Genomic DNA, 25,824 nt, shown 5'->3' on the forward strand with positions numbered 1-25,824 from the left:
ACCAAACGGTCTTAGTCAGGTGAAAGTGGAAATTGTTGAATCAAATACATTTTTTGTGCAAAAGTTAATCTCAATACACCAAGAGTCGAGATAGACGAGGAGTATTTGAATGCAGCATATTTACTGCATTGAGACGACCCAAAGTGTCCAAATAGCTTAATTCAAGATTTAATCGTCATTTAAATCGTGTCATAAAACTTTACACAACATTGGTGTAAAAGGAACCACTGATTTTATCACAAAAAAATATTAATTGGTTTGGCCACTTTTTGCATACTTATCTCTCATATCGCCACAAATATATTTTTGTTGTTGTTGTTGTTGTTGTTGTTGTTTTTGTAAACGCTGCTGTGTAAGATTGTTGCTCGTTGTGTCCTTGTATACAATGAAAATAAAGATTCTATCTATCTATCTAAAAAAAAACAGGCAATGTTTAGACGAAAATAGCTTCACACGAGGGTCCTACCGACATTTCTGTCCATAGGAATGACGTCGGCGAACGGTTAATCAGCTGATTCTGTGCGATCAAATTAACCAAAATAACACGATTTTATCAGTCCAAAAGGGAGTAGCATCTACAAAAAACTGAGGATATTTTAGTAGGGCATTGTTGACATGCTTCATTGGGGTGAGTACACATCGCGTAGCTTCTCTAACACAGCGGCGTTTATGCTAAGTCAGAACCTCGGCTAACGTCAGGCCTGCTCGGTCGCTTTGTTTATATTTTCGTTGTCCAGTGATTTTTAAAAACAACTGTCTCTATAGAGCAGGACAGCTGGCCCACGACGATTAGTGTTAGCCACCATTCTAGTCGAAGTTTACTCTTAAAAGTGGAAGAGAAACAAATTAAAGTTACCGGTACAGTTAGCTCAGGCTAGTTAGCACTGGAGCAGGAACAGCGGGCTCTTAAAGTGAAGAAATGTGAGAAACACAATTTAATGTGTGAAAGTAATAAACATGAGTCTAGATAAATATAGATGAGTCTGTCCAATAATACATTAATAAAGAAGCATCATATTGAAATAACCTGTAAAAAATAATCTGTGTTTATAATCTATAATGACACCACAGAATATATTAGTATTGATTTATTTAGGATTAACATGTTATTTAGTTTTAACATGTTATTTAGGGTTAACATGTTATTTAGGGTTAACATGTTATTTAGGGTTAACATGTTATTTAGATTTAACATGTTATTTAGTTTTAACATGTTATTTAGTTTTAACATGTTATTTAGGGTTAACATGTTATTTAGTTTTAACATGTTATTTAGGATTAACATGTTATTTAGTTTTAACATGTTATTTAGGGTTAACATGTTATTTAGGGTTAACATGTTATTTAGGATTAACATGTTATTTATTTTTAACATGTTATTTAGTTTTAACATGTTATTTAGGGTTAACATGTTAATTAGTTTTAACATGTTATTTAGTTTTAACATGTTATTTAGGTTTAACATGTTATTTAGTTTTAACATGTTATTTAGTTTTAACATGTTATTTAGGATTAACATGTTCTTTAGTTTTAACATGTTATTTAGTTTTAACATGTTATTTAGGGTTAACATGTTATTTAGGATTAACATGTTATTTAGTTTTAACATGTTATTTAGTTTTAACATGTTATTTAGTTTTAACATGTTATTTAGTTTTAACATGTTATTTAGGGTTAACATGTTCTTTAGTTAGTATTTTTCTGCTGTTAACACAAGTGTGATAACTGTGCAGTAAAAATATTTTTTTTTATGGTACAGTGATGTTCTGTTTTTTCCATTTAAAATTGGTCTGGACAAGTTATACAGCTAAATAAGATAAAATATAATTACTTTATTGATCCCAAACTGGGAAATTGTGGCGTTACAGCAGCAGGTTATCCAACACACAATATGAGTAAAAACACAATGTTAGCAATCTAAACACAATATAATATTAACTACAAAGTAAATAAGTACTAAAATATATCAAAAATAAGAATGTGAATATATACAACCAGCATTTAACTAAACATTACTAGTCTTAAATAGGAAGATAAAATATGGAAGATTGAATGTAAATGTGCAAAAACAGAGTTGTAAATGGACAGTATTGACATGAGTTAAAGTGCATGAGTGTAGACATATTATCACCAGAAACTATTCAATATAACGGCGAGTAGACAGACAAATGAAGTGAACTTGAGTGCAGGGATAATTTGTAAATTTAACATGTGCAGAACAGATTACAGTAAGGAGAGACAGATATTATCATGATGACAATTCTCTGCTCGCATGAGGTGAGCTGTTGTACGGAGTTATGGCCTTCGGTAAGAGAGATTTCCTGTATCTGTTCCTGTGACAGAGGAGTTGTATCAGTAAGATAAGATATACTTTATTCATCCCAGCAGGGAAATTTAGGTGTTCCAGCAGCCAGCATACATACAAACACACAACACAACACATATATACATATCCCACCCATATACAAAAAAACATGAGCCCACAATACATAGCCAGGATAAAAAAGTGGTATGGATGGTCCATGTGCATAAGTAGCTGTTACTCATAGATAACAGTACAAAAATACTAGCTCTGCCAGTGCATAGTATGATAGATGACTACTATGAGTCATGACTCAACAACACTAAAAGATTAGTCGACAATGTCTAAAAATATGTGATTTTCAAAGTGAAATTTCAAGGAAAATGGTCATCAAATGGCTATCACATTATTTAGAGTTTGCTGCTTTATATATATTAATATATAATTTTAAATTACTGTTTAACTACTGTAGTTTGTTGGGTTTCATTTTCTTCAATTTCCCCTCTACAGTCCCTCAACATGGACAAGATTTTGGAGGGCCTCGTGAGCTCTGATCACTCTGTTCCAGTGAAGAGAGCCATTGTGAAGAAGGTAGTGGAAGCGGCAGAGAAAGAGGTGACTGAGGAGCAGTGTCAGTCCCTGTTCATTCTAACCACCCGCCTCATCCTGCTTGGTGAGGATGCCTTTCAAAGGCAGATCGGCCTCCAGGTTTTGGAGGCATACGCACGCTACCACCGCCCAGAATTTGAGCGTTTCTTCAGTAAAGACTTTGTCCTCAGTCTTCTCCAGCAGGGCTACGGCCACCTGGACCGTAAAGACCCAGCCATTATAGACTACATTCACTGCTGCCTGCGGCTGCTCATCAGCTGCCCCTCGGTACTGGAGATCTTCAGTATGATTCAGGTGGAAGTTTTAAGGATGGTGTGTGAACGTCCAGAACCTGCCCTCTGTGCACGTCTAAACACTTTGCTGTCAGACTTTGTGCAGTGCATTCCGAGAGATAAGTCAGGAGTTTTGTTCTGCCAGCAGCTTGTGAGGACAATCAGTTACTTCCACTGCTTTGCCAGCCAGGAGCGGGAGCTGAGAGAGTATGTAGGTCAGGTGACTAAGGTCAGCACACTGCTGCAGAATATCTGGAAGGCTGACCCAGCCACACTGCTTCCATCACTGCAGGAAGTCTTTGCCATTATCTCTTCTACAGGTGAGACTGCTTCTTCCTTCTTTACAAAATGGAAAGTCTAAATGGATAAAAAAAGTTTTTTTTTAAATGTAGTTACCCTACATTAAAAAAAGGCACCTGGAGATGTCTGTAGGAAGCGAAAATTCTGAACAAATTTTTTTTTTTTTTTTCAAAGCTAAGATTTATACCAACAATAAAATGGATTTGGCTGCAGGGAACCATGTCTACCCCTCCCTCTTTATATCTTGGCATATATACCCAGGTTTTTGTGCTTAATTAGGCATCTGGGAACAGCTATATCCTGTCATTTTAGTTTCCAGGCCCCTGCCAGTTGTTGTTGTCTTTGATCCCTTGGCTTAGCTTCCTTATTTTTATAGGTTGAATGTTCATCCAATAATCTTCTGTATTACTGGCACGCGGAACATTTTAATTTTGGTGATAGTGGCCCCCTTTTAACACACTTGTCATTGCTTTGAGCAATTACCTTTAAATGAAAGGAATCAAGGAACAAACTGTCCTCAAATGCAGACATTAAAAAGCATTTGCTTATGAACATACAGTTGAGTTCAGTGTTGTCCTTTTTAATATCAAAGCTTAAGTTATTTGTTGATAGTAATTTAAAGAAATGTCCTCCGCCTGCTGAGGGCAGTGCTGTGAGTAACAGAGCTGTACAGCAGAATAAAATGAACAGTCGGCAGCATTTTCAATTGAATAGCCACACCGACAGCATGCCTCAGTGAGCAATGTGAACAGCAGAGTCGTTTGGGTTAAAAGGTCATTCTGCTTCTGTTTCAGTTGTTTTTTTTCAGGGGAACTAGCACTTCTAACTGCTGAAATTAAATGTTGCAGAAGCCTTGACGTGCTAAAAACCACAATGAAGAATTTTCGATATAATGTAACCAAACAGCCCTGAAATACATAGAAACTTTGTGAATTTGAAAACATTTAATGCTATGCATATTTTGATCCCACTTACAGTCTACTAAAGAAATAACAAAAGGTGGGTTTTTTTGTAATTGTGTAATACTTTTACTTTGTTCTACAATTTTTAGACCCCTCCTTTGATCCATCCATCGCTCTGGCAAGCCTGGTCCAGCACATCCCAGTCCAGATGATCACAGTGCTCATCAAGAGTCTCACCACGGACCAGAATGTGAAAGACGCAAGCATGACTAAAGCACTCTGCAGGTGACTTCACACTTTAGTCATCCAAAACAAACAGCAATTTCCATGAGCTTATTATAAATGTTTTATGACACACATACACTCTATCATCTATATTATATTTTACCTATATTTATATAATACATACGCTAGAGTTTTGCAGATTGTTACACATACAGGTACTTTGAAGTATTGTGAATATGTTGTAATGTGTATGTTGGCATATGGTTGGCTGTGGTTTAGTTGGTACCACCTGCCATCAGTGTGTAAATGGGTAGGTGTGACATGCGGTGTAAAAGCACTTTTAGTAGTCGGGAAGACTAAAAGAGCACTATACAAGCTAAAGTCCATTAACCATTTGCTATATTGTTTTCCATGTTTTTACACATCAAATTCAACCCATATAATCAACCTCTCTCTCTGTCCAGGATGATTGATTGGCTGTCTTGGCCTCTGGCCCAACATGTGGATACCTGGGTCATTGCTCTTCTGAAAGGACTTGCTGCAGTTCAGAAGTTCACCATCCTCATAGACGTTACTCTGCTCAAAATCGAGCTGGTTTGTAGAGAATTCTACATTTTGATTCATTCTAGGTGTCAGAATGTAGTTAGACAAAAATGGTACTGTATGTATTTTTTCCCAGCTATTTTTTGCTCCAGTTATAATCACAGATGCAGTGATTTTTCTTTAGGATAATTTATTGAAGGCTGGTAAAATGGCTCACATTTACAATTAAAGCATTTTCCTAGTTTACATAAATGTATTCATGAAGTAAAGATCATTTCATGTAACCCACAGGTATTCAGTCGTCTGTGGTACCCCATCGTACGACAGGGGGCGCTCACCGTGCTCTCCCATATGCTGCTCAGTTTCCAGCATTCTCCCGAGGCCTTCCATTTGGTAAGGGATCTCCTCTGCTCTCACAGTCCATTTCCCTCTCATATGGCCACTTTATTGGTTTTCTCATTTTTCTTCTTTTGGCTTAAATTACTTCAAAGCTGCACAGACTTCTTTTCCCAGAACCCCAGGCTTAGCAGCGCTCTCCCACTAATGATGTGTGAAGCACTTAAATGTGGAGAAATGGCTCTTGAGTTGGCCAATTTCATTAGTATCTATGAATACATGAATAGTTTCAGAACATGGGGTTCCTGATGTTCAGCTGCCCTCTGGCTGACATTGCTGCAGATTTGTGTGTTTTAATTTCTGTGGTTAATTTCAACATTTCCAGCATCACAGTGTCCTGAATATCTTCCTCTCATCTTTATCCCTCACGGTCTCAGGTTGTTCCACATGTGGTGCACCTGGTCCAGTCTTTGAGGACAGATGGTCTCCCCACCAGTAAAGCTTTCTTGCTGCAGTTTACTGAGCTAATACACTGCATGATGTACCAGTACTCCGGCTTCCCTGACCTCTATGACCACATCATTGAGGCCATCAAGGTATTGAATAATGTCAATTCAAACCGTGTGTGTGTGTGTGTGTGTGTGTGTGTGTGTGTGTGTGTGTGTGTGTGTGTGTGTGTGTGTGTGTGTGTGTGTGTGTGTGTGTGTGTGTGTGTGTGTGTGTGTGTGTGTGTGTGTGTGTGTGTGTGTGTGTGTGTGTGTGTGTGTGTGTGTGTGTGTGTGTGTGTGTGTGTGTGTGTGTGTGTGTGTGTGTGTGTGTGTGTGTGTGTGTGTGTGTGTGTGTGTGTGTGTGTGTGTGTGTGTGTACAATGTGAGAGAAGCCGACCAAAGGGTTGTGTTTTATGTTGCATAAATAAACTTCTTGATTTTAGTTGTAAACATCTGTTCAGGTTCTTATAATTCTCATTTTGTCTCAGGATCTCCCAAAACCAGGAGAGGAAAAAATCAAGTTGGTGTTGAATCAAAGTGCCTGGACCTCCCAGTCCAATTCATTTGCATCAGGTCTCCTGAGGCAAGTTGGGAAGTCTGAGACTGGCAAGACTGGCCTGGTTAACCTGGGGAACACCTGCTACATGAACAGCATCATCCAAACCCTCTTCATGGCCACAGAGTGAGTTCTAACAAACATTCACAATTTGCATTTTTCACCTGTATATTGAAACATTTTGCATAAACATGGACAGTGTTGATTGTTTTTTTCCCCCCTTAGTTTCAGGCGGCATGTTTTATCATTACATCTGAATGGTTCCCACACATTGATGAAAAAGCTCCAGCTGCTCTTTGCTTTCCTTGCTCACACTCAGGTAAGTGTTGTCCCATGCAACATATTTTACAGAATTTCATTAAAGTTCAAAACAGTAAATGATTGCCGTGTGTTGGATGCCTGTCTCCTCCAGAGGGCAGCATATGCACCCAGAAACTTCTTAGAAGCATCTCGGCCTCCCTGGTTCAATGCAGGCTCCCAGCAGGACTGTTCTGAGTACCTCCGATTTATCCTAGACAGGTATGGCCTCACATGCAGTGGACTGGATGAAACATGATGATAGGATTGTGAGAAGCCATTTTGTTTGTTAGAAATACAAGTTTTCTTTTTCTTCAGTGTTCCCCTTTGCTAGATGAATAAAAAATGTCACGATTCTAAACTGTTTTTGCGTCACCTGAAGCAATTAATAATAGAAAGCATTGTGAGTTTTGAGTGTGCATGACTAGAGCTTAATGATGTACTACTTTAGAAACTACACAACAAGTTTAATTTGGGTGGGTTTTTTATTTAGAAACAAATCAATTTGGTGAACTATCATGGCAGGTGCACCAATTAAAAACGACACAAAGTTGTGTTTTCCTCTCTTTTGTTAAGCGTCTCTCTGTCTTGATATAAAGGTTACACGAAGAGGAGAAAACACTTCAGGTCCTGGAATCAGCTAAGCCAAAGGTTGCCTCCCCTGTGGACACAAGCAGCAAAGACCCAGAAGCTCAGACTTCTCCAGAGGACACTGAAGAATCAGCTTCATCTCCAGCAGAAACTGAACCTGTGGATGATGGGAGGACTTTGATAGAAAGGATGTTTGGCGGGAATCTGATCACAGGGATTCGCTGTATGCAGTGTAACATTATCTCTGAGAAACAGGAACGTTTTACAGACCTCTCTTTGGCCTTCTGTCCATCTGCCACGTCTCAGGACAGCCCTCAAGCTGCAGGGCCTTCAGAGGAGCCTAAAGTTCTCTGTCAGGGATCTGTCAATGGTGGCAGTGAAACTCCAGAGCCAGGTTCGGCTAAAAACCCCACTAGCAATGTGCAATTTGTGCCAGTGACAAATGGGCCCCCTCTCTCTGTGCCTGACCTGGTGAACTATTTCCTCGCTCCAGAGATCCTGGATGAAGAGAATGCGTATTTCTGTGAGAAGTGCAGCTCCCTGCAGCGGGCCGAGAGGACCATGAAACTAGTGTCGGCACCTGAATACTTAATCCTCACCCTGCTGCGATTCTCATATGATGCCAAATGCCATGTCCGCAGGAAGATTCTGGAAAATGTTACCATCCCACCCCTCATGAGACTTCCTGTGCACTCTCCTTCGATGCATACACAATATTCCTCTTCTACCTCCTCCCCTCTGCAAGTGGACTCCCCTGAGAGCAGCGAGAATCTTGCCAAGAAGCTCAAACCATCTCAGAAAGAGGAGGAAGAAGAGGAGAAGCAGAGGATAGATGGAGAAGAGCTTTTAAACAGAGGGGGAGAGATGTCAGTCCAGTCCGTGCCCTATGTGCTCAGCTCAGTGGTGATGCATTCTGGCATTTCGTCTGAGAGCGGCCACTACTACTCCTACGGTCGTAACATTAACGGAGCAGATGGAACCCAGCATCCAGCCAATCACTTTGCCCTAAAGGAGGACTTGGGAAACGGCCAGGCTGAGTGTAGCCTCCCCACATGCTCTGCTCTCTCGATTTCACCTGAACGAGGAGACGCACCTTCTAACAGTGGCCAGGAGGCAAGGGATTGGCTGCTTTTCAACGACAGCCGAGTGACATTCTCGTCCTTCCAATCGGTGCAAAACATTACTAATCGTTTCCCCAAGGACACAGCATATGTGCTTATGTACAGAAAACAGGAGTTACCAGGGCAGAGAATAAATGGAGGACTGATGGCAAATGGAAAAAAAGTGAGTGCTGAGCCTCCGCTGCAAAAAGAACTCCTGGATGCTATCATCAAGGACAACAAGCTGTATTTACAGGTGAACAAAACACACATTTCTTCATCTTTCATCAGTCTGTAGATTATGCCAGTTTATTCAAACCAAGCATGATGTGATTGGCATGGAACCCACGTTTTTGATCTACAGTGGACTTATTTTTCATGCTTAAAATGCATTTTTATGTATAATATCATTAGTACTAACCTCTTAAAGAGTGGGGTTATTACCATGATGGAGGACTGTAGTAGATTCACTCAGGTGTAAAGTACCTGAGGGAAATCTGACGTTCCTTTTTTAAATACCTAACAACCAGCAGAGTATTGGATTTATTTATTTTTCTGGCTGAACTTGAAGCCAACACTGAAGTGTCCTGTTATATAACCGGAGGTGTAATTTCAGAAGTCATTTGACCGTGCTGTGTTAAGTCGACTTTCCAGTGCACTTGTCTAAGGGACTGATGTGAATGACTGCTAGAGGGTGCTATAGTAATGTTACACTTATACATTATTGGACACACAAATGCTGAATAAATTCCTTGGAATAGCAAGGCGTATGTGTTTCTAGTTTGTTTACATTCAAGATGTTCTAACTTTTAAAAAAAAAAACCCATTTCATTTTATCCTCCATACTGTGAACAGGAGCAGGAGCTCAATGCTCGGACCCAGGCTCTCCAGGCCCCTTCAACCTCCTGCTCATTCAGGCCCAACGGTTCAGATGACAATAACCCACCAGGGAGCTGTGGCCCATCTGGGGGAGGAGGAGGAGGAGGGGGAGGGGGCTTCAATACTATTAGCAGACTGGTCTTCTAGAGGGGATAAAAAAAAAATGAGCAGGAAACACAGATGAACTGACATAAAGGGGCACTGAACTGATCATACAGGAGCCTGAACTTCCATGAAGCAGATATGTAATAACCTCATAAAAAAGAGCACTGAAAAACAACAAACACACACACACACACACACACACAGAACTGCTACTTCTGATTCCCGATTTTGTTAGGTTTTAATTTTATACTATTGTTTCAGTTATATATATAATTTATTTTGATAAATTGACTTAAATTCTAATATCAAATTTACCCAAAAATTTGAGGTAGATGATAGTGATTGGAACAAAATTTATGACATTGGGCTCAATATGATTTTATGTTAATGAAAAGACTTCAATCTTTACTTAAATTAATTGAATGTGGTAATCAGTTTCAGTTAATAACATGTTGATATTAACTGGTTTTCAGTGTTTACATTACCTCAAACACGCACACACACACCAAACATAAACATATGCAAAAACATGCATGTGCAGTGCACAGTACAGACAAAAAAAGCATTCAACTGTAAGATAAAGAGACTGTTTTGGATGTGTCATAGTTCTGAACACACAGCTCAACCTTTGTTTACTTTTCTGATTTGCATGTGGCTTTTCTTCACGAGCTGTAGAGTTTGATTTTCAAGATATTTCAATCTTTTTTGATGTGTGCTTTGGTGTTTTATAGGTTTCTTATTTCATGCAATAAATTTACATATGACTAAAAATATCATTCTGAATTATCATGGAATACATAACAAGTGGAAAATTCATTACTATACATGGTCGATTTCAAGGTAATGCAATGTTTTTTAGATATGTGTTTAATACTGTTCTCTCACTAAAAGGTAGTGTCATCTGTGGATAGCTAAATTGCAAACTGCTTGTGTAAACATTTGATAGCAGTTTTCTTTTGTCTGAATATTTAATGCAACATTCTGATTCGATCATTCAGGGAGACTTTGATATTCAGACTGATGTAATGTGCCTTCCATATTTTTTAAGAGGAATGTGTTGTCATTTTGCCGTATTTACTGTGTTAATATTCATAATAACTACTTTCCCTACAGGAAAAAACTAAATCAGTATATGTTACACAGTCTTAAATGATAAGTCAACATATTAAATCAAGTAATTATTATGTTGGCAAAGAGTTGGGCGGGCATTGAGGACTTAACTATAAAATAGATGACGAAAGAGAGAGACTATCAATATGCTCAGATGATTACAGCAAACAAAGCAGCAGATAGTTTCTATGCAATTAGTTGACCTGAACCAATCACTGGTGGTTATGAGTGTGTTGTTTGCTAAGGCATAACAGATGTGTGACCTTGCTTGTAAAATTTTCATATTTCCCAAGTTTCATCTGCAGATAATAGACATTTGTATATGTGAACCGAAATAATTCCTTTCTAAAACACATCCCGTTTTTAGTTGTAGCTTTGTTGATTAGAAAAACAGAAGTGTATATTTTTGCTCCATTCCTCAAAATTATTTTTGTTGTTTGATTGCAAAACAGTTTTATGCCCAAATGGAAGTGAGAACAGACCAGGCACTGTGTGAAAAGGGAACTTGAAAAATCACAGGAAATCCCACCATCTAACCATAGTTAAGGAGACAAATAACAGCTGTAATGACGCAAGTGCAAAAGTGCCAAGAGTACAGCCTGCACTAACAGAAAATACAACCAGGTCTGCTCAGATATGGATTCAATTGAATAATGCACCTTGAGCCAGAGCAGCAGATTCATCATGGACGCAGTAGAGCCGATATTAACTAAAGATCTACGTCTGTGCTAAGCACCTAACAATAAACAGCACTGAGGCTTCACAGATACATATTCACAGATACCGAAAGCATTTAGAGCATTTCAAATAGACTATTTAATGTTGTAACACTAAAGCTGTAGTGCTGATGGTATTGTATCATGAAGAAAGAATTTACTGAAATTGGTGTGTAGTGTCAACAGTCTTAAATTGCCCTCTATTTCTTCATCAATACTGAGGCTGCTGACAGAGCTTTGTGCCTGTACAATGGCAAAGTCATTAATCACAGACTAACAGAGAACATCCTTTGGGGGAAGTGTTTACCATAACAATAGCATTCCAATAAGATTCCAGAGATACCATTCTAAATCCATGGTAAACAGCTCTTCACCAATGGATTATCCCAATTATATATGCATAGTTGAGTTCAATTTATAGATCAGATATGGTAAACCAGATCAGTATTAGGCTACACTAACAGATATAACCCTTTCCTTACCACTGTGATTCTGGGCAGTAGCCTACCGTTGATGTATTATATAAGAGTTTAAAAATGAATCATAAAGTCATATATTTGAGCTATTTTACCTGAGGCCATGTTTTGATAAAAGAAAAGAAAAATTAAAGCTATATTTTGTTATATCAGAGAAGACAATTTCAAAACTACAATATAGTCATTTAAACATTATATGAATGAGCCCACTTTCCTTCATACTATCCCACTTACAGTAGTACATTGGGATTAGTTTTTCCAAAAAACGCGCATTTTTGATTGTATGTTCTATGTAATAATTTCTTGGGACCTTTGGGTGAACGCCGAAGTGGGTCATTTCTTTGTCTTTTCTATGGCTGTCTTTTGCCACAATTAGTTTTGACTCAGACAAAGTTGCACCGTTTTCACATTCGGTGTCATCCGTAAAACCGCTGAATATACATGTTTTTTTGTTTTTTTTTCTGGGACGTACCACAGCGTAATTTTGAACTACATGTCCCATGCTTGGAGCAGTTGTCCCAGTGTGCCGCCGCCTTCTCTTAGGATTCAAGAGAGCGGAACTACAGGAAAGAAACATCCGGTTTTGACTTTCAATGTATCCTGCATCTCGGTTCCTAACATGACACCATTGAAACATGTTTATGTTGTGGATACTAAGCAATATTGCCTTGAAGGGAAACGTTTTTAATTTAATTTAATTTAATTTAAAAAAAAAAATACAGTACATGGTTTTGATCCACAACTCACATTCATTTGTTCCTCCTAAAATTATGACGCTATTTGACATTTTGAACTAATAGGTGTAGATAGTCAAGGTTGCCAAATATTTCTGAAGGATGACAAAAAAAACAAAAAACGACATAACATTTATTTTAAATTCGAGAAGTCGGCTTAATGGCAGCGCAAGGAAAGCAGCTAACGAAAGTTCAACGATAATGTAAACCTTTATTTTGAAACCAGAATTCCCATGTTCCGGTTTCCCGCCTTCACTGACGTTGCCTTGACGCCGCCGTGTTCCAGAGGAGGGTGAGTTGAGGGAAAGACGGAGCCACCCTGTCAATCATAATTAAGGAACCATGGGAGTAAACTGCTAGGGAAGCACGGCGGAACCACTGTGTTTACGGTGAAGATTGTTTTAATTTGCGCAGAAACAACAACTATGCACCGGTACACTGTGGGACGGTTTTTACCTGATTTCGCCAACTGGGAATCTTTCCACTTTGACGGGAATTAGCATGAAGCGTTGCATATAACAACAAAAGTTAGCTACTTTCAGTTGCCTTCGTCTGTTTTTGTCCCCAAGGCGTTCCAGTTTGAACAAAATACACAAGTCAACGTTTATATTTGTACAAAAGGCGGTGCCGTCGAGGTTTACATGAACTCCAAGCTCGGGATATACCCGTTTATTTGACTACAACTCGTGGAAAATCTGGTCTGTGCATTTCAGACAACTGCCTTGTCGGTGAGTTGACTTTCGAAGGAGTGTATTATTGCTATCATAAGCACAAATCACTATATTAACTTATATCTCAAATTCACTGTTTCAGTCTTTTGCCAACGTGTTCATTTTTCAGATTCAAAAAGAAGACATTCCCTAAAGGAAACGCAGCCAAACAGAAATCTGCGCTCAAACTCCAGGGAGAGCAAGAAAGAAGCAGATATGAGTGGGGGAGATGTGGTGTGCTCAGGGTGGCTGAGAAAGTCTCCTCCTGAAAAAAAGTTGAGACGTTACGTAAGTGCACTTTATATCCTATTTGTTACGTTGTAATAAGGTAACCTGTTAACACAAAATGAGCAAGCATTTTCTCTGCACACTTCCAAGTGCACGGTGGTGTACTGGGACAAACATGTAGGCCTCGTCTTGTGTGCATTTCAACTAACAAGTTTAGTGCCTTTTTTTTTCCTGAACCTGACATGGTGTGTCAGTTTTCAGAGCTTACTTGGCCAGGTAGTTATTTACTGTGAGAGGTACTTTACCATACTTTAGCTTTAAAAAAAAGGCAGTTGTCTTAGCAAATTGCCTTTCACCATGGCACATTGTTGTTGTTTTTGTGTCAAAACCTGAGGCATTTTCGCTTCCTGAATGGCCAGTGCATTGGCCGTTGAGGAAGCTGTCTCATTATGAAAAGCTAATGATGATGTGAACCTCTGCACAGCAATCCAATCCCACAACATTGCCTCTGAGGATTTGATTTTTCTTAGACCAATAACTCAATATATTGATTGCTTTGGGAACTAATGCTTGTGCAGTCAGTCAGAAGAACTCACTGTGTCAGAGGTGGTGGATGGTCACGACCCGGGTTAAATGATTTACAAAACATCTGCGGGATTGGCAACATCAAAGGATGACCCCATTCCTGTACAATTCAAAGTATTTGTTGAAAGTTGTCAGACATGCATAATGAAGTGCTGGAAAAGTTGTTTTTTGTAAGAGCAACTATTAATGTTTACTGCCTTAAACAGATTAATTGCTCATTCCTCTCATGCATGATGAAGACATGTATCTTTCTTGGCCATGATATCATGGCCATCGCATTAGCTGTGAATTATCTGTTTTTTCAATGTGGGTTTTATCTGCTAATTTGTTGTGCATTTTGGCAGAAACAGTTCTACTGCAACGACAAATAACTTCTGTAGCACATGAGTGGAGCTGTCATGTCTACATGCGTTCCTTGTAGATCAGTGAATATCTCTGTTATTGATGTTTGAATTACAAGACCCGCAACCTGAGAGGAGGGTTGGTTTTGCAGAAACCACAGGTCTGGTGAAGTCTTTATTCAAAAAGGAGTACAAGAAAATCTAGCCACAAAGAGGTTTTTACAGCGCTGTGTCTGAATGATAACAGAATAGTATCTGATGTGATGGGGATGAGGATGAAATCTTTGTTCACTACAAAAAGTGTCTGGTTTAGGGCTGGGAAATATATCGAGTTTTTAAGATATATCGATATATTTTCAAACAAGATATAGGGTAAGATAATATTGATATAGTTTATGTTGCATTAAAATAACGTTATAGAGGTGCCAGGTCACCTTTTTCTCATCTCACTGATGATGACTGCCTGTCTCTCCCTTCTAACCCTGCTCCTCCTCTCTCTCTCTTTTATTGTATTTAAGGAACATTTTTATTTTATAATATTACTTTTTAAATTCACAAACAGATAGTGTGTTTTCACTGTTAATAAAATACATATCGAATATCCTCATTCCGCTAATCAATATCAAGATATGAGTTTTGGTCCATATCGCCCAGCCCTAGTATGACTTATATAGTTTTTCACAACACTGACATAGGACTTGAACATAATTGCTAAGATTTTGACATTTTTGCTGTCAGATGTCACTATGATGATGTACTGTATTCAGTGCTGAGATCTTAACAAACCCACCATTGGAGGATCTTACTTCTTTATTACTTGAGATGACCTCGAAAGCAAAGTTTTAGCTGTAGTGACCTGGAATTGTTCTCTCTCAGTAAACAGAAAGCTGGCACAGGGCTTAATTGTTCTTATGGGGATATGGCAGCTATAGCTGCTCCAGTTTTGTAACTAATTTCTGGACCAAAAAGTTTAGAATAGCCAGAGGGGCATCTCAATGATTTCTGAGGAGCATGGGAACTGCTCTTGATGATAGTTTTCTGAAGGATTTTTGGACTCTTGATTTCGTTTACAGCTTTTCTAATGAAAAACAGTGGTCTTTTGTTCTAGAAGCTTTATTAGGATTTCATTGAGAATTACTTATCAGCTATTACAAGCCCAAAAATGAAAAACAAATGACTACAAAGGAAAAACTTTACTTTATTTTGGCTTCACAAAAGCCCCAATCCTGTTAGTGAGAACATTTCAATCATTTTTGTAATTGTCATGTTGGAATCTTCAAAAGAAAACTACAGAACTACAAAAATGTTATGTGAAAAAAAACCCTCACCATGCATAAATGTGTAAACATGCTAGATTGTAGCTATAGGCTAATTTCTATCTGTAGTCCTTTGGCAGGTTGGTAATACACACGTATACAAATTATCAGGTGTTTTTAAACCTCCATCTGTCATTATTGGTATAGGCTGCAAAGATTAGTGGGAGAATTTGAGTGCTGATTTTAGGAATTGTTCTGGTATTTAAACAATATGATGACTTGTTTTATTTGATAAACCTTACACTTTTAAACACCTGAGGGTCTATGCATGGGGTTGGTTTTAACACTGTTGTGGTGGCTATCACATGATTTGGTCTGTTTGCTCAGTTAAGATGGCTTGTGATTATTGGTCTGGATATCAGCCATATTAAAATATTGTGGTTTTATCAGATGATGCTTTCCTTATGTGACTGGAACACAGACTGAATCACTGACTCTCAATAATCTCTCTGGAGACTAAGACCGCTATAGTTTCCCATCTTTAGTGTTAGTTACCTGCATTCACCTGGGATCCCTTACATTTAAGAGAAGAAGCAATTAGAGAATGTATTTGAACTATTTTGCTGCTCTCAGGAAGGAGAAGGTAGTGACCAGAAGGTCCTTTCTGCAGAGAACTTATTCTGACTCAGTTTTTTAAAAATGCTTTTGTGACCATAAAGTTGCCAAGGAAAATTAAACATGTCATCATAATACTGTCCCAGTAACACTGTAAATTGGCATCATGGCCTCCATCAAAAACAGAGGGTAACACTAATTTAAGATTATTCAGATTTGTGCTGTACTTTTTGTGTCTCCATCACATGTGGATGGACCGCTCTGAAAGTGAAATTAAAGTAAGATAAGATTCTTGCATAACAACTGATAACATATTCAAAAGAACAAGAAGATATGCCCGCACACCTGCTGAAATGCCAGATAAAGTTTTTATTAAAGCTCAACGTTTTGACCAGAGATCTTCTTCAGCCGATCATTTCACCAAATGATCACTAAGTGTGCAGACATATCTTCTTTGCCCTGCACCTACATGATGTGCATATAACCAGATCTTTTCAAAACTGATAAAGTATTAAAACAAATGCCGTAAACCTTTTATGCAAGTTATTAAGTTATTCAAGAGTTACTGACATACGTATCAGTGGAAAAAAATGGGCTCCATAAAATTAAAAATCGAAACTCTGTTGGAATTAGAGTAGATGAAAATGTGTGACAACTCATTGTTCAATTTGACTCTTCTGTCTATTTTGGTAACTTGATGTCATACTGGTATTTAACCACACATACAGTAATCCAGGGTCTGTGCCCCTTTCATTTTTATCAGGCTGTAGTAAATGAACAGTTTTCAACCTGCTCACATTCTCAACAAGGCTTTATGTAAAACTGGAGGACAGTTGTGTATCGTATGCAAACAGATAAGCAAATAGTGTTGTAATGACAAAATAACCTTCTCTGCATCCATCTTGAAAAAGTATAACACTTGTGTGGTTATTGTAAGCATTAGTTGCTAGTTTTAATGATTGTTTTGATGAAAACATTAATAATAATAATAATAATAATAATAATAATAACAAAATATGTTGTTGTAATAGTAAGTGAACAGGCCACCAAATACAGATAAATATTATTATCCTCTTTTCCAGACTTAGCAGTAGTAGACTAGGAGCCGGGGCCCTTCTCAACTGATTAACAACTCAGGGCAAAGTTTGACCATACAGGTTCCGCTGCTGATCGCTGGAACACAAAGGTGAAAGCTGTTCAGTTATCTTACCTTTGTTTGAGCAGGGCTTACATAGAAATTGTTGCGTCTTTTCAAATAAACTCTGCGTAAAGGCAATTTTCGAAACCCCCCCAAATGTTGGTAATTTAAAGCTTATGTCAAATAACTATGAGAGTTACTAGTGATGGATCAAAGCATGAGTATAAAACAAAACATAAACAATTGATTTTGTATAATATCTTATTTCCCTTTTGCAAGAGCACTAGAGAGACATTTGATTTTGATTCTTCCATAATCATTATTGACTTCTCAATAAAGAGAAAACATCAGAAAAATTCTCGACACTTCCTGGCTATTGATGTCTCATTTCAGAGCAGCATTGGAGGTGTCTTACCAGCATTGCTTTTATAGGATGTTTCCCCAGACAGATTTGATCATAACAAAATTCTCTGTGGCTTTTCAATGTCATTGACACTGCAGTTTCAATCTGCTTCTCCTTTTCCACTTTCATTTCTTGTGAAATATCTATGGGAGTCAACTTGTTAAAAAAAAAACGTCTTCCAAGGAACAGCTTGTAAACTGGTATCTTGACGACATCTGCAGCATGTTATCTCGGTGACCTAAGGAAGTTCAGGAATGGAGGTGTGAGGTTGTTTTCAGAGAACTTCTGTTAAGAAAGAGCACCTTCCAAAATCAGATTTTCTATCTGAAGACAAAGATCAATTATTTTTGGGGGCTTTTGCTTTTATTTGGGCAGGACAGCTGAAGATATACTGGACATGTGAAGAGAGAGAGAGAGTGCAGGATGACTATGAAATGAAGTGCTCTACCTAGGAGGTAGAATGGGCGGGGAGTACTTCTCTTGTTTATTGTTATTAGACGCTCCACTATCACTTGACGGAACAAAAGAACAGACTTCTCCTAATCCTGCCATAAAATATTATGTCTTTTAACTAACACTACTGCCCCAGAATACTGACTGAAAGTGACATTGATCCTGACACAAATTAAAATAAACGTAAACTAGCTAATGTGAGCTAATTAGTCCTCACCTATGTTTGATAATAAGTGATTTATTGCCCTTTACTTCCCAAACTACAGCATATAGATCCAGCCACATTGAAAATACATAAAGCTGTGAAGTTGGTGAAGTTCTGCGGAAGGACTTTGCGGTTTTTAGCACTTGAAATAGTGTCGCAAGTTGCAAGTACCCCAAACTTACAGTTAATCTTGATGTCTCAGTTTGTCTGTGGTTGTCTGTTGATGTTAAAATGTATAGTTTCAAACTGAGATGGAAATTAATCAAGCTCCTGATGCACAGTGTTCAATGGTGGCCGCCACTTTCCTAAGCTCTTTTTGCCTTCCAGGCCTCCGCACCAGACACGTGATTGAAAGCTACAAATACTCATAATGGCTCTCTTAATAACAGAAGGGATGAATGTGCATCAGGTTCAACGTTCCTCTCTCTCATCAGCACCAAGTCAAAGTGTTTGTGTCTAAAACTAGCCCAACCTTCTTGACCTCGTACAATACCTCAAGAGGCTTTGTGGCTATTAATTGTATGTAGCAAATTTAATAACATTCAGAGCCACATATTCACCACCTCCCCACACATGTATATCTTAACATACAGTTTATAATCTTAATCTGTCTACCTATGTCAGCCGTATGAGAGACCTGTGACCTCTTCACCTTAACCTGTTCAAACAACCTCTAACCAATGACCCCACATGCCCACAGGAGAGGTATTATAGATGCAGCATACATGCAGTGATTAGTGGGCCCTGAAAGCAGCAAAGGATAGATTGTGACCCTTCAGTGGTGAAATGACTTTAGCCTCTATTCTAGCTTGTTTGACATTGCCAATATTTCTTGTTAAAGAAACATATCAGTTTATGAAAATATTTTTAATTCTGAAGAGAAAAATGTTTTTATTTGATTGATCATCCAGTTTTATTCAATAACAGATAACTTGATATGTTGTTATAAGACATAACTTTCTTGTAGTGTTGTAACAATACCAGCATTTTAAACTTAGATATAATACTAGTATAAATCAATCAATATCAATAACTATTTCTATACCATGGCAACATCAAAAGAAGTCCTAGGCACCCACTATTTGGTAATTTCTCATGTTTAACAACCCAAAATAGATGAAAAGCTCCTGCATACTATGTCTAAGTTGCACAAATACGTTGGTAGTGTTGGTACTGTATTCATATCCAATGTATTTTTGCAATTTAGACAGTGCTCTCTATCTTTGCTCGTGCCAGCGTTTGGTTAAAAGTACAACTGAAGAGCTGTAGTGTTCTTTAAAAGCTTCTGCACTTTTTTAAAACTACTGATCATCAAAATAACAGAGAATGTATTGTTTGAAAACATGTGGCATGGAAAAGTATTGAACATTTGGACGACTTTCTTGTTTAAAGAGCACAATTGTTGGTTGAAATAAGTAAAACTAATGCCAGGAAATTGCTCATATGTTATAGCATGCCAATGAGCTGAAACTGAGCAATGTTTTGTCTTTTAGTTTTGCTGGCAGAAATATGCTGCCATAACTGAAGTCATATGACATAAGGGGTGTCCCTAGACCCATTGTTGCTGTTACTATCTGTTCGCAAGTGACAACCAGCTGCTTTAAGAGCTGTGGCTTAAGCACTGCAACACTGTTATAACAGTGATATTCCTCTGTTTCATCCCATGGCTGTTCTCCTACTTATTAGCAATTTTATATTATTTTATGTTAGCTATTTAAATAGTTAGGTACTGTTTATGTAAAGTGCACAGTTTTTAATAAGTATTTTCTTTAAAAAAAAAAGATATAATTGAAGTTTATTGTCAGTATGGGATGCAGAATGTCAGTGAAATATGTTTTTTAAAGGATGTAGCTTGGCTGAGCTCTGCCTATTTAGCTGGCCATATTCACAGTCCTCTCTTCCCCGCCTGCACATTACTATATTAATTTCTATAATTATTGTTGTCCACTGGCCTGGAAACAGATATGCATTTTGTTATACACTTTGTCCAACCCTTAATAGGGCCTCAGTGCTAAAGCAAAAAGCTGCTGGGTGGACCGGAAGAAGGAAAATATTGAACCCTTAAGGTCCTCCTCTGATGGCTGTAAAGGGAGACTGAGGATAAACTCCAAACCAGTCTTGAGTCCTCTCAGCTGGGGGAAATGCATTTACAGTATACACCACTGTTGCTATTAGCCATTACGTCTGTCTGTGGCTGACTCCAAACAATTGTCCTTTACAAAGTATCAAGACATATGTGCACAACAAATGTAAAAACCCTGTCAAACCAGAACAAAGGTTTGATTAAGTAGAGGATTCATTTAATCTGCTTAGCAAGTGGAACAGAGAACAAACACTCACTTTCTGTTAACCCCCCTCCCCACATGCTTGAAGAAACAAACAAACAAGCTGCCCGGACAGGACACAACAGTGGGGGACTTGTGCAGCATTAAACTAGTAGGCTAACAAAAAAATAAAAATAAAAAGAGACATTTATTGGACCATGTCCTGACAGCCGCAGCTCTCCATTTTGAGCTAGCAGACTACTGTTGTGTGATCTGCCACAGCTTGAAAATGGATTGCATGTGGCATTAATTATTCAATATCCATTACAAACAAATAAACATTAAATATTAATATATGTGCTACTACAATAGTCATCCTTACTAGGCCACTTTTGTCCCAGACACAGACCATTGTCATTTTGTAATACATACAGTAGTGTATCAGTTGCATAGTAGCCAAATTGGTAACGACTCACAAAAGTATAACAATGAGATCTGAAGCTGTATTTATAACCGCTTGTCTACTCAGCAGAGCCTTGAGTCAACACACTAAGTTGTTTTTCAGTTGTTGAAATCTTTGTTTAGGCATTTGTTTAAAAAAACACAATAGAAGTGAACATTGTCCACATTTTCTCCCGGATATTTGTAGAGTGTAGTAAGCCTGAAATTATCTTATTGCATCACAAAAGAAAACAGGGCCACAAAAAGAAAACAGCCAGTACAAGAAGATGTGTCTGAAATAAGCCTGTGCATGGAATTGTAAATGATAATTCAAATGGGCTTTCCAGTTTAAAATACATAAAAAAATTGATCTAATTTGGATATCTGATTGTATCTTGGGATGAACGATTTGATTTCTGTCAACTATGCTTAATGATTTATGCGTCTGTTGCCCTTTGGTCACCAGTTTGCTGTTTTGATCATCTGCATTGGAACAACAGATAGCTTTGGATGCACAAAATGAAACATAAAAAACCTCTGCTCTTTGTCATATAAACTGGACCCCTCCATGCAGGTTCTTGAGCAATAGAACTGCTTTTCTTAGTGAAGTAAAGTGATGTTTTTTCCAACACACATCTATTGACTGTTTCAAAGTGTAAGAGTATCGTTGAGCTCTGGCTTCTCAATGAAGAGCTTTACTACTGTTTACACTGAGGTCTTTGTTTAAAGACAGATGAATGCAACCAAAGGTCAAAATTAAGTTTGCAAAGAAGTTTCTGATTTTGTTTTCAGCTGTAAATTGATGGAGACATCCACAGGATGATAGTTTTCAACAATCTTATTGCATTTGTTTTTTATTTATATTCATACTGTTACATCATAATGAAGCCACTAACATTTCCAAAAGGTAAAAAAAGAGTCAAACATTCTGAATGTTCTATTCAAAGTCATATTTAACTTTAGTACTGAAGCAACAAAATATTTTTGTCGAAAAGATACATTTGGAGTAGATGTCACAATTACGCCATATGAGTGGTGGTGAAATGTTAAGAGAATAGTATCACATTTTTTTATGGCAGCATTACAATTTTATAACAATTATTTTTCATATTGATTGTTAAGATTAATTTGTAAGTCACTGACATAAAACCAGCAAACTTATTACCCCATCTTTTTTTAATGCACATTACTGTGCTTTAAGTTAAGTCTATTAAATATCTTAGTCTTCAGCAACAATCTGTTGGTTAATGCATGAAATATTTACCATTTAATAGTTGGCACCATCAGCCAAACTGGGGTCTGGAGGTCTCCCCCTGGAGGTCTCCCCCTGGAGGTCTCCTACAGAACATTTTTTACACTAAACATTTCTTTTCGGGCATTTGCACAAATTGTTCTGCACCAATTTTTGCATTTTCTGCATCATTTCATAATTATAATCTCATCTATTGTATTTGTATTGTATTGTCTCTGTTTTTAAATATATTTCAGTGTTCATCAGGCACAATTATACATTAATTTGAAGGCTGAGCATGAAACCAGAAGGGAGAATAGTTCTGGCCACAGAGGCAGACAGCTAGAGTTGCAGCTAAACATTTAGTCTGCTGATAAATACAGACATATGTGGACAAGTATGTTGAGTAGGCTAGAAAGATAAGGAGCCATATTAACTTTGCTTCCTTAGTACAAAGTCTTGTTCCTAGATACAACATTTTAAGAAAATTCTTAGAATCTTGACATTTTCTAAGAATTTCTCCTCAGATTTAAGACTAGATGCTGGTAAAGAGAAAAGTTTTTCAAAAAGCATCTTAGCCCTTAAGAGAGCTCCTAAAGTGAACATCTAGAAGTGGGGAGGACTTCATATTAATATCAACTTGATGAAGTAGGCTACCAGACCGTTACCAGCATGGTAAATAAATATAAGGATAAAATACAGAATATATAATATGAGAGGAACTCAAAGAATTAGAAAAAGTTGTACATTTAATTAAATTCAATTAAAGTAATGTTCCTGGGCCGGTGGTTACAATGGTCGGGCCAGTGATCATGGGCCAGTGGCAAATTTAACTGAATGTCAACCCCTGTTTTACCACTGATTTATCAACAACCCCACAGAAGTTGTGTGCACATTGTGGTGGCAGAAAAACAGGTGACGCAAGGGGAGAGAAATTTAGAGAAGCAAACATTAAACAATTAATTACATAATATGATCGCCCATGTCTTGTATAGCTGTGTTTTATGCTGTTTGCTGGCTGGGCCGCAAGTCGGTCTTAAGTACACAAAAAACTTCTAAGAAATCCAGAAAAAGCTAAAGTTGTATGCAACAAGATAGACGCTGAGATTCTCCACAAGGTATAAGATGTCGGGCCACTGTTACTTTGGCCATTTAGTTGGATCCTTGACCCACAGACACACAGAGTGGGTACAGGTCGGGAAACCTCCCCTCATTGCTAAGGGTAAGCTGTCAACAATTAAAACAACTTGAGAAGGCTTCCAGAGGGTCCATAACTTTCTTATGTGAATTAGCAACAAGCTACTGCTAATTTACTTTCTGCCACCAGATTGATTCTGCCATCAAAACACGTCATCACTGTATACTAACACCAAAATGGTCAATTGGTAGGTCAAGGCTGAACTGGAGCATTTTGTAAAAAGATGTGTCTCTTTGTGCGTCGCAGCTGTTTACAGTCAGCTCTCTTGAAGGTTTGAGAGCAGATTATGATCAGTGTTTTCTTATGGAGTCATATTCCCTGGAACATTAAAAGGAGTCTTTTGTGCTACTTGTCACATTGCCAAGTCGAACAGTTTTCAAGTGAAGCTATTATTAAAAGCAGATGACACAAGCCTCTCAACTACTTGCCAAGAAGATCCAAAAACAAAAAAAACCTTCATGTGTTCCTTCTATTGCTTGGAATTGTTCAAGATGGTTCTCTACACTCTTTCATATGACTCATTTTAAGATTTTTTTCTTTTCTTAGAAGTCTCACTTACTTAAAATATCATTCATGTTTCAGCCGTCACAAGAACAGGCAGTAAACTTAATCTGTCATAAAGCTGCTTTCTATTTCAGAGTGTAATTGGGGCCCAAGCTTGATGCCGGTACTAGGGATGCGACAATTATGGACATTGACATCCCAATTATAGTCAGGAATAATCCAGATTTCACAATTATCATTAATATTTCATTTCACAATATTAGCTACAAATGTAAATAATCTCATTAACAGTCTTCATAGAATTAAATGTGTCATTTGTTGCTGCAGACTGTACATTAGATTAAAGTAGTCTATAATTGTGATTGGTGATCTTTATACAGATAAAAAAGGGAAAAATATTCAAATGGTCAGCGAATATTGCAGACCACTAGTGTTACTAGTGTTTGTTTATGTCACACTGAAGCCAAACTCACCACTTTGTCGTTTATTATAACTGACACAGTTATATTTAATTCCTCATTAACTACATTTTTCATTCATAATATCACTCAGTTATTATGCAGGGTCATTACTCGGGTGTGTAGTGCTGGGTGATGATCATGTGTGATATGTTCAACACTTTAGCGTTAACTCAAAGCTAGTGGGTCCAAACTTAACTTTACATGTTTGATATACATTCCACACATACCTATAGGACAATTAAGCAGTTTTGTCATAGCAACACCAACCAGTAAGAAACTGTAAGCCTTGCAGGACATTAATCTCTTGGTTAATTTTGTGTCTGAAACATAAAAGATCAAGGCCCTATTGACCTTTTGGTGTCTGATAAATGCTGCACTAAAACGACATGCAAAAAGGTGCGAGGGACTGTTAAGTGCTCCTTGCAGCTCTGGTAATAGTTTGTTCTGGATATAGGATAGGACTAGTAGAAGAGCACAGATGGCCAAAAATGATTACACCAAAAAAGGCTGCAGAGGTCTGTGTTCCCATCAGATTGATGTGGGTGTCTTTCTGGAAAAAAAAGACAGAAGTTTTGCCAAATTTATGATAATGTGCATTCCCAGAATTTTTTTAATGCAGGGGAAACCTATTCAAGGCTTACGGTGTATTACCATGAATATGTATGCAGTGACGTGCATGCTGGGACACACCACAAAGGCAATCAATAACTATGTCATCGTTGTACAGAGAGCGAAACGGGATGAGAAAGACTGAGTGCTTCTCAAAGCAGTGGCATTAGGCAGTCTCCAGTGAGAGCAGCTCTCTGTTCTTTGCCTCTCTTTCCGTTCCCAGTGCTTCTTGGCAGGCATACACAGCAGGAATGTGAGGTTGCACTGTGCTCCTCTTTGCTGGTCTGCTGGGGTGTGAGCGTCTGGTCCTTAGCTGCTGCTGACGGCTCTGCTTATGCTAGGATGGGCTATTCTGCACTGCACTGCTCTGCAATGCAATGCACTGGCCGATTGTTGTTTCTGCAGCACCAGGGAGGGAAGAGGAGCCGCTCCCTGGCGCCCCAGCAAGGCACAGCCGCCCCTTCCTGTGTGAGGCGCTGATGGCTACCAGATGGTTGGGGGAAAGAGAGTAGGAGGGGTCCTATACTTTCTCCCTATTTTCTTTATCTTTTCTGCATTTTTTGTCCTTTTTTGTTTCTTGAATCTTTATTTTTCTATTGCAAATTGTTTCATCTATCATTCTCTTCATCTCCATTGTTCTG

General features: G+C 38.1%; 2 protein-coding genes across 8 annotated transcripts in view; both read left to right on the top strand.

Annotated features, from left to right (window-relative positions):
• The first annotated feature begins 459 nt into the window (after positions 1–459).
• On the top strand, positions 460–10,281 carry usp38 (ubiquitin specific peptidase 38). Its single transcript, XM_061057371.1, has 11 exons — positions 460–628; positions 2,813–3,503; positions 4,535–4,670; positions 5,075–5,204; positions 5,445–5,546; positions 5,927–6,085; positions 6,466–6,659; positions 6,759–6,852; positions 6,946–7,052; positions 7,430–8,777; positions 9,377–10,281. The coding sequence occupies exons 2-11, from the start codon at positions 2,822–2,824 to the stop codon at positions 9,545–9,547; spliced, it is 3,123 nt and encodes a 1,040-aa protein (XP_060913354.1). The 5' UTR covers positions 460–628; positions 2,813–2,821; the 3' UTR covers positions 9,548–10,281.
• A 2,546-nt stretch (positions 10,282–12,827) lies between these two features.
• The window catches only part of gab1 (GRB2-associated binding protein 1), a 51,793-nt gene continuing 38,796 nt past the window's right edge, over positions 12,828–25,824 (top strand). For 2 of the 7 annotated variants that reach the window (XM_061057383.1, XM_061057398.1), the window contains exons 1-2: positions 12,831–13,269; positions 13,355–13,539. In XM_061057383.1, coding sequence (XP_060913366.1) covers positions 13,468–13,539 — 72 coding nt within the window. In that variant the 5' untranslated portion in view covers positions 12,831–13,269; positions 13,355–13,467. Of the gene's footprint in view, positions 13,270–13,354; positions 13,540–25,824 lie in introns of all 7 variants that reach the window. The other 5 variants (XM_061057406.1, XM_061057431.1, XM_061057423.1 and 2 more) reach the window with 4 other exon arrangements.

This window comes from Labrus mixtus, chromosome 2, assembly GCF_963584025.1.
Source record: "Labrus mixtus chromosome 2, fLabMix1.1, whole genome shotgun sequence".
In the NCBI taxonomy this organism is placed as follows: domain Eukaryota; kingdom Metazoa; phylum Chordata; class Actinopteri; order Labriformes; family Labridae; genus Labrus; species Labrus mixtus.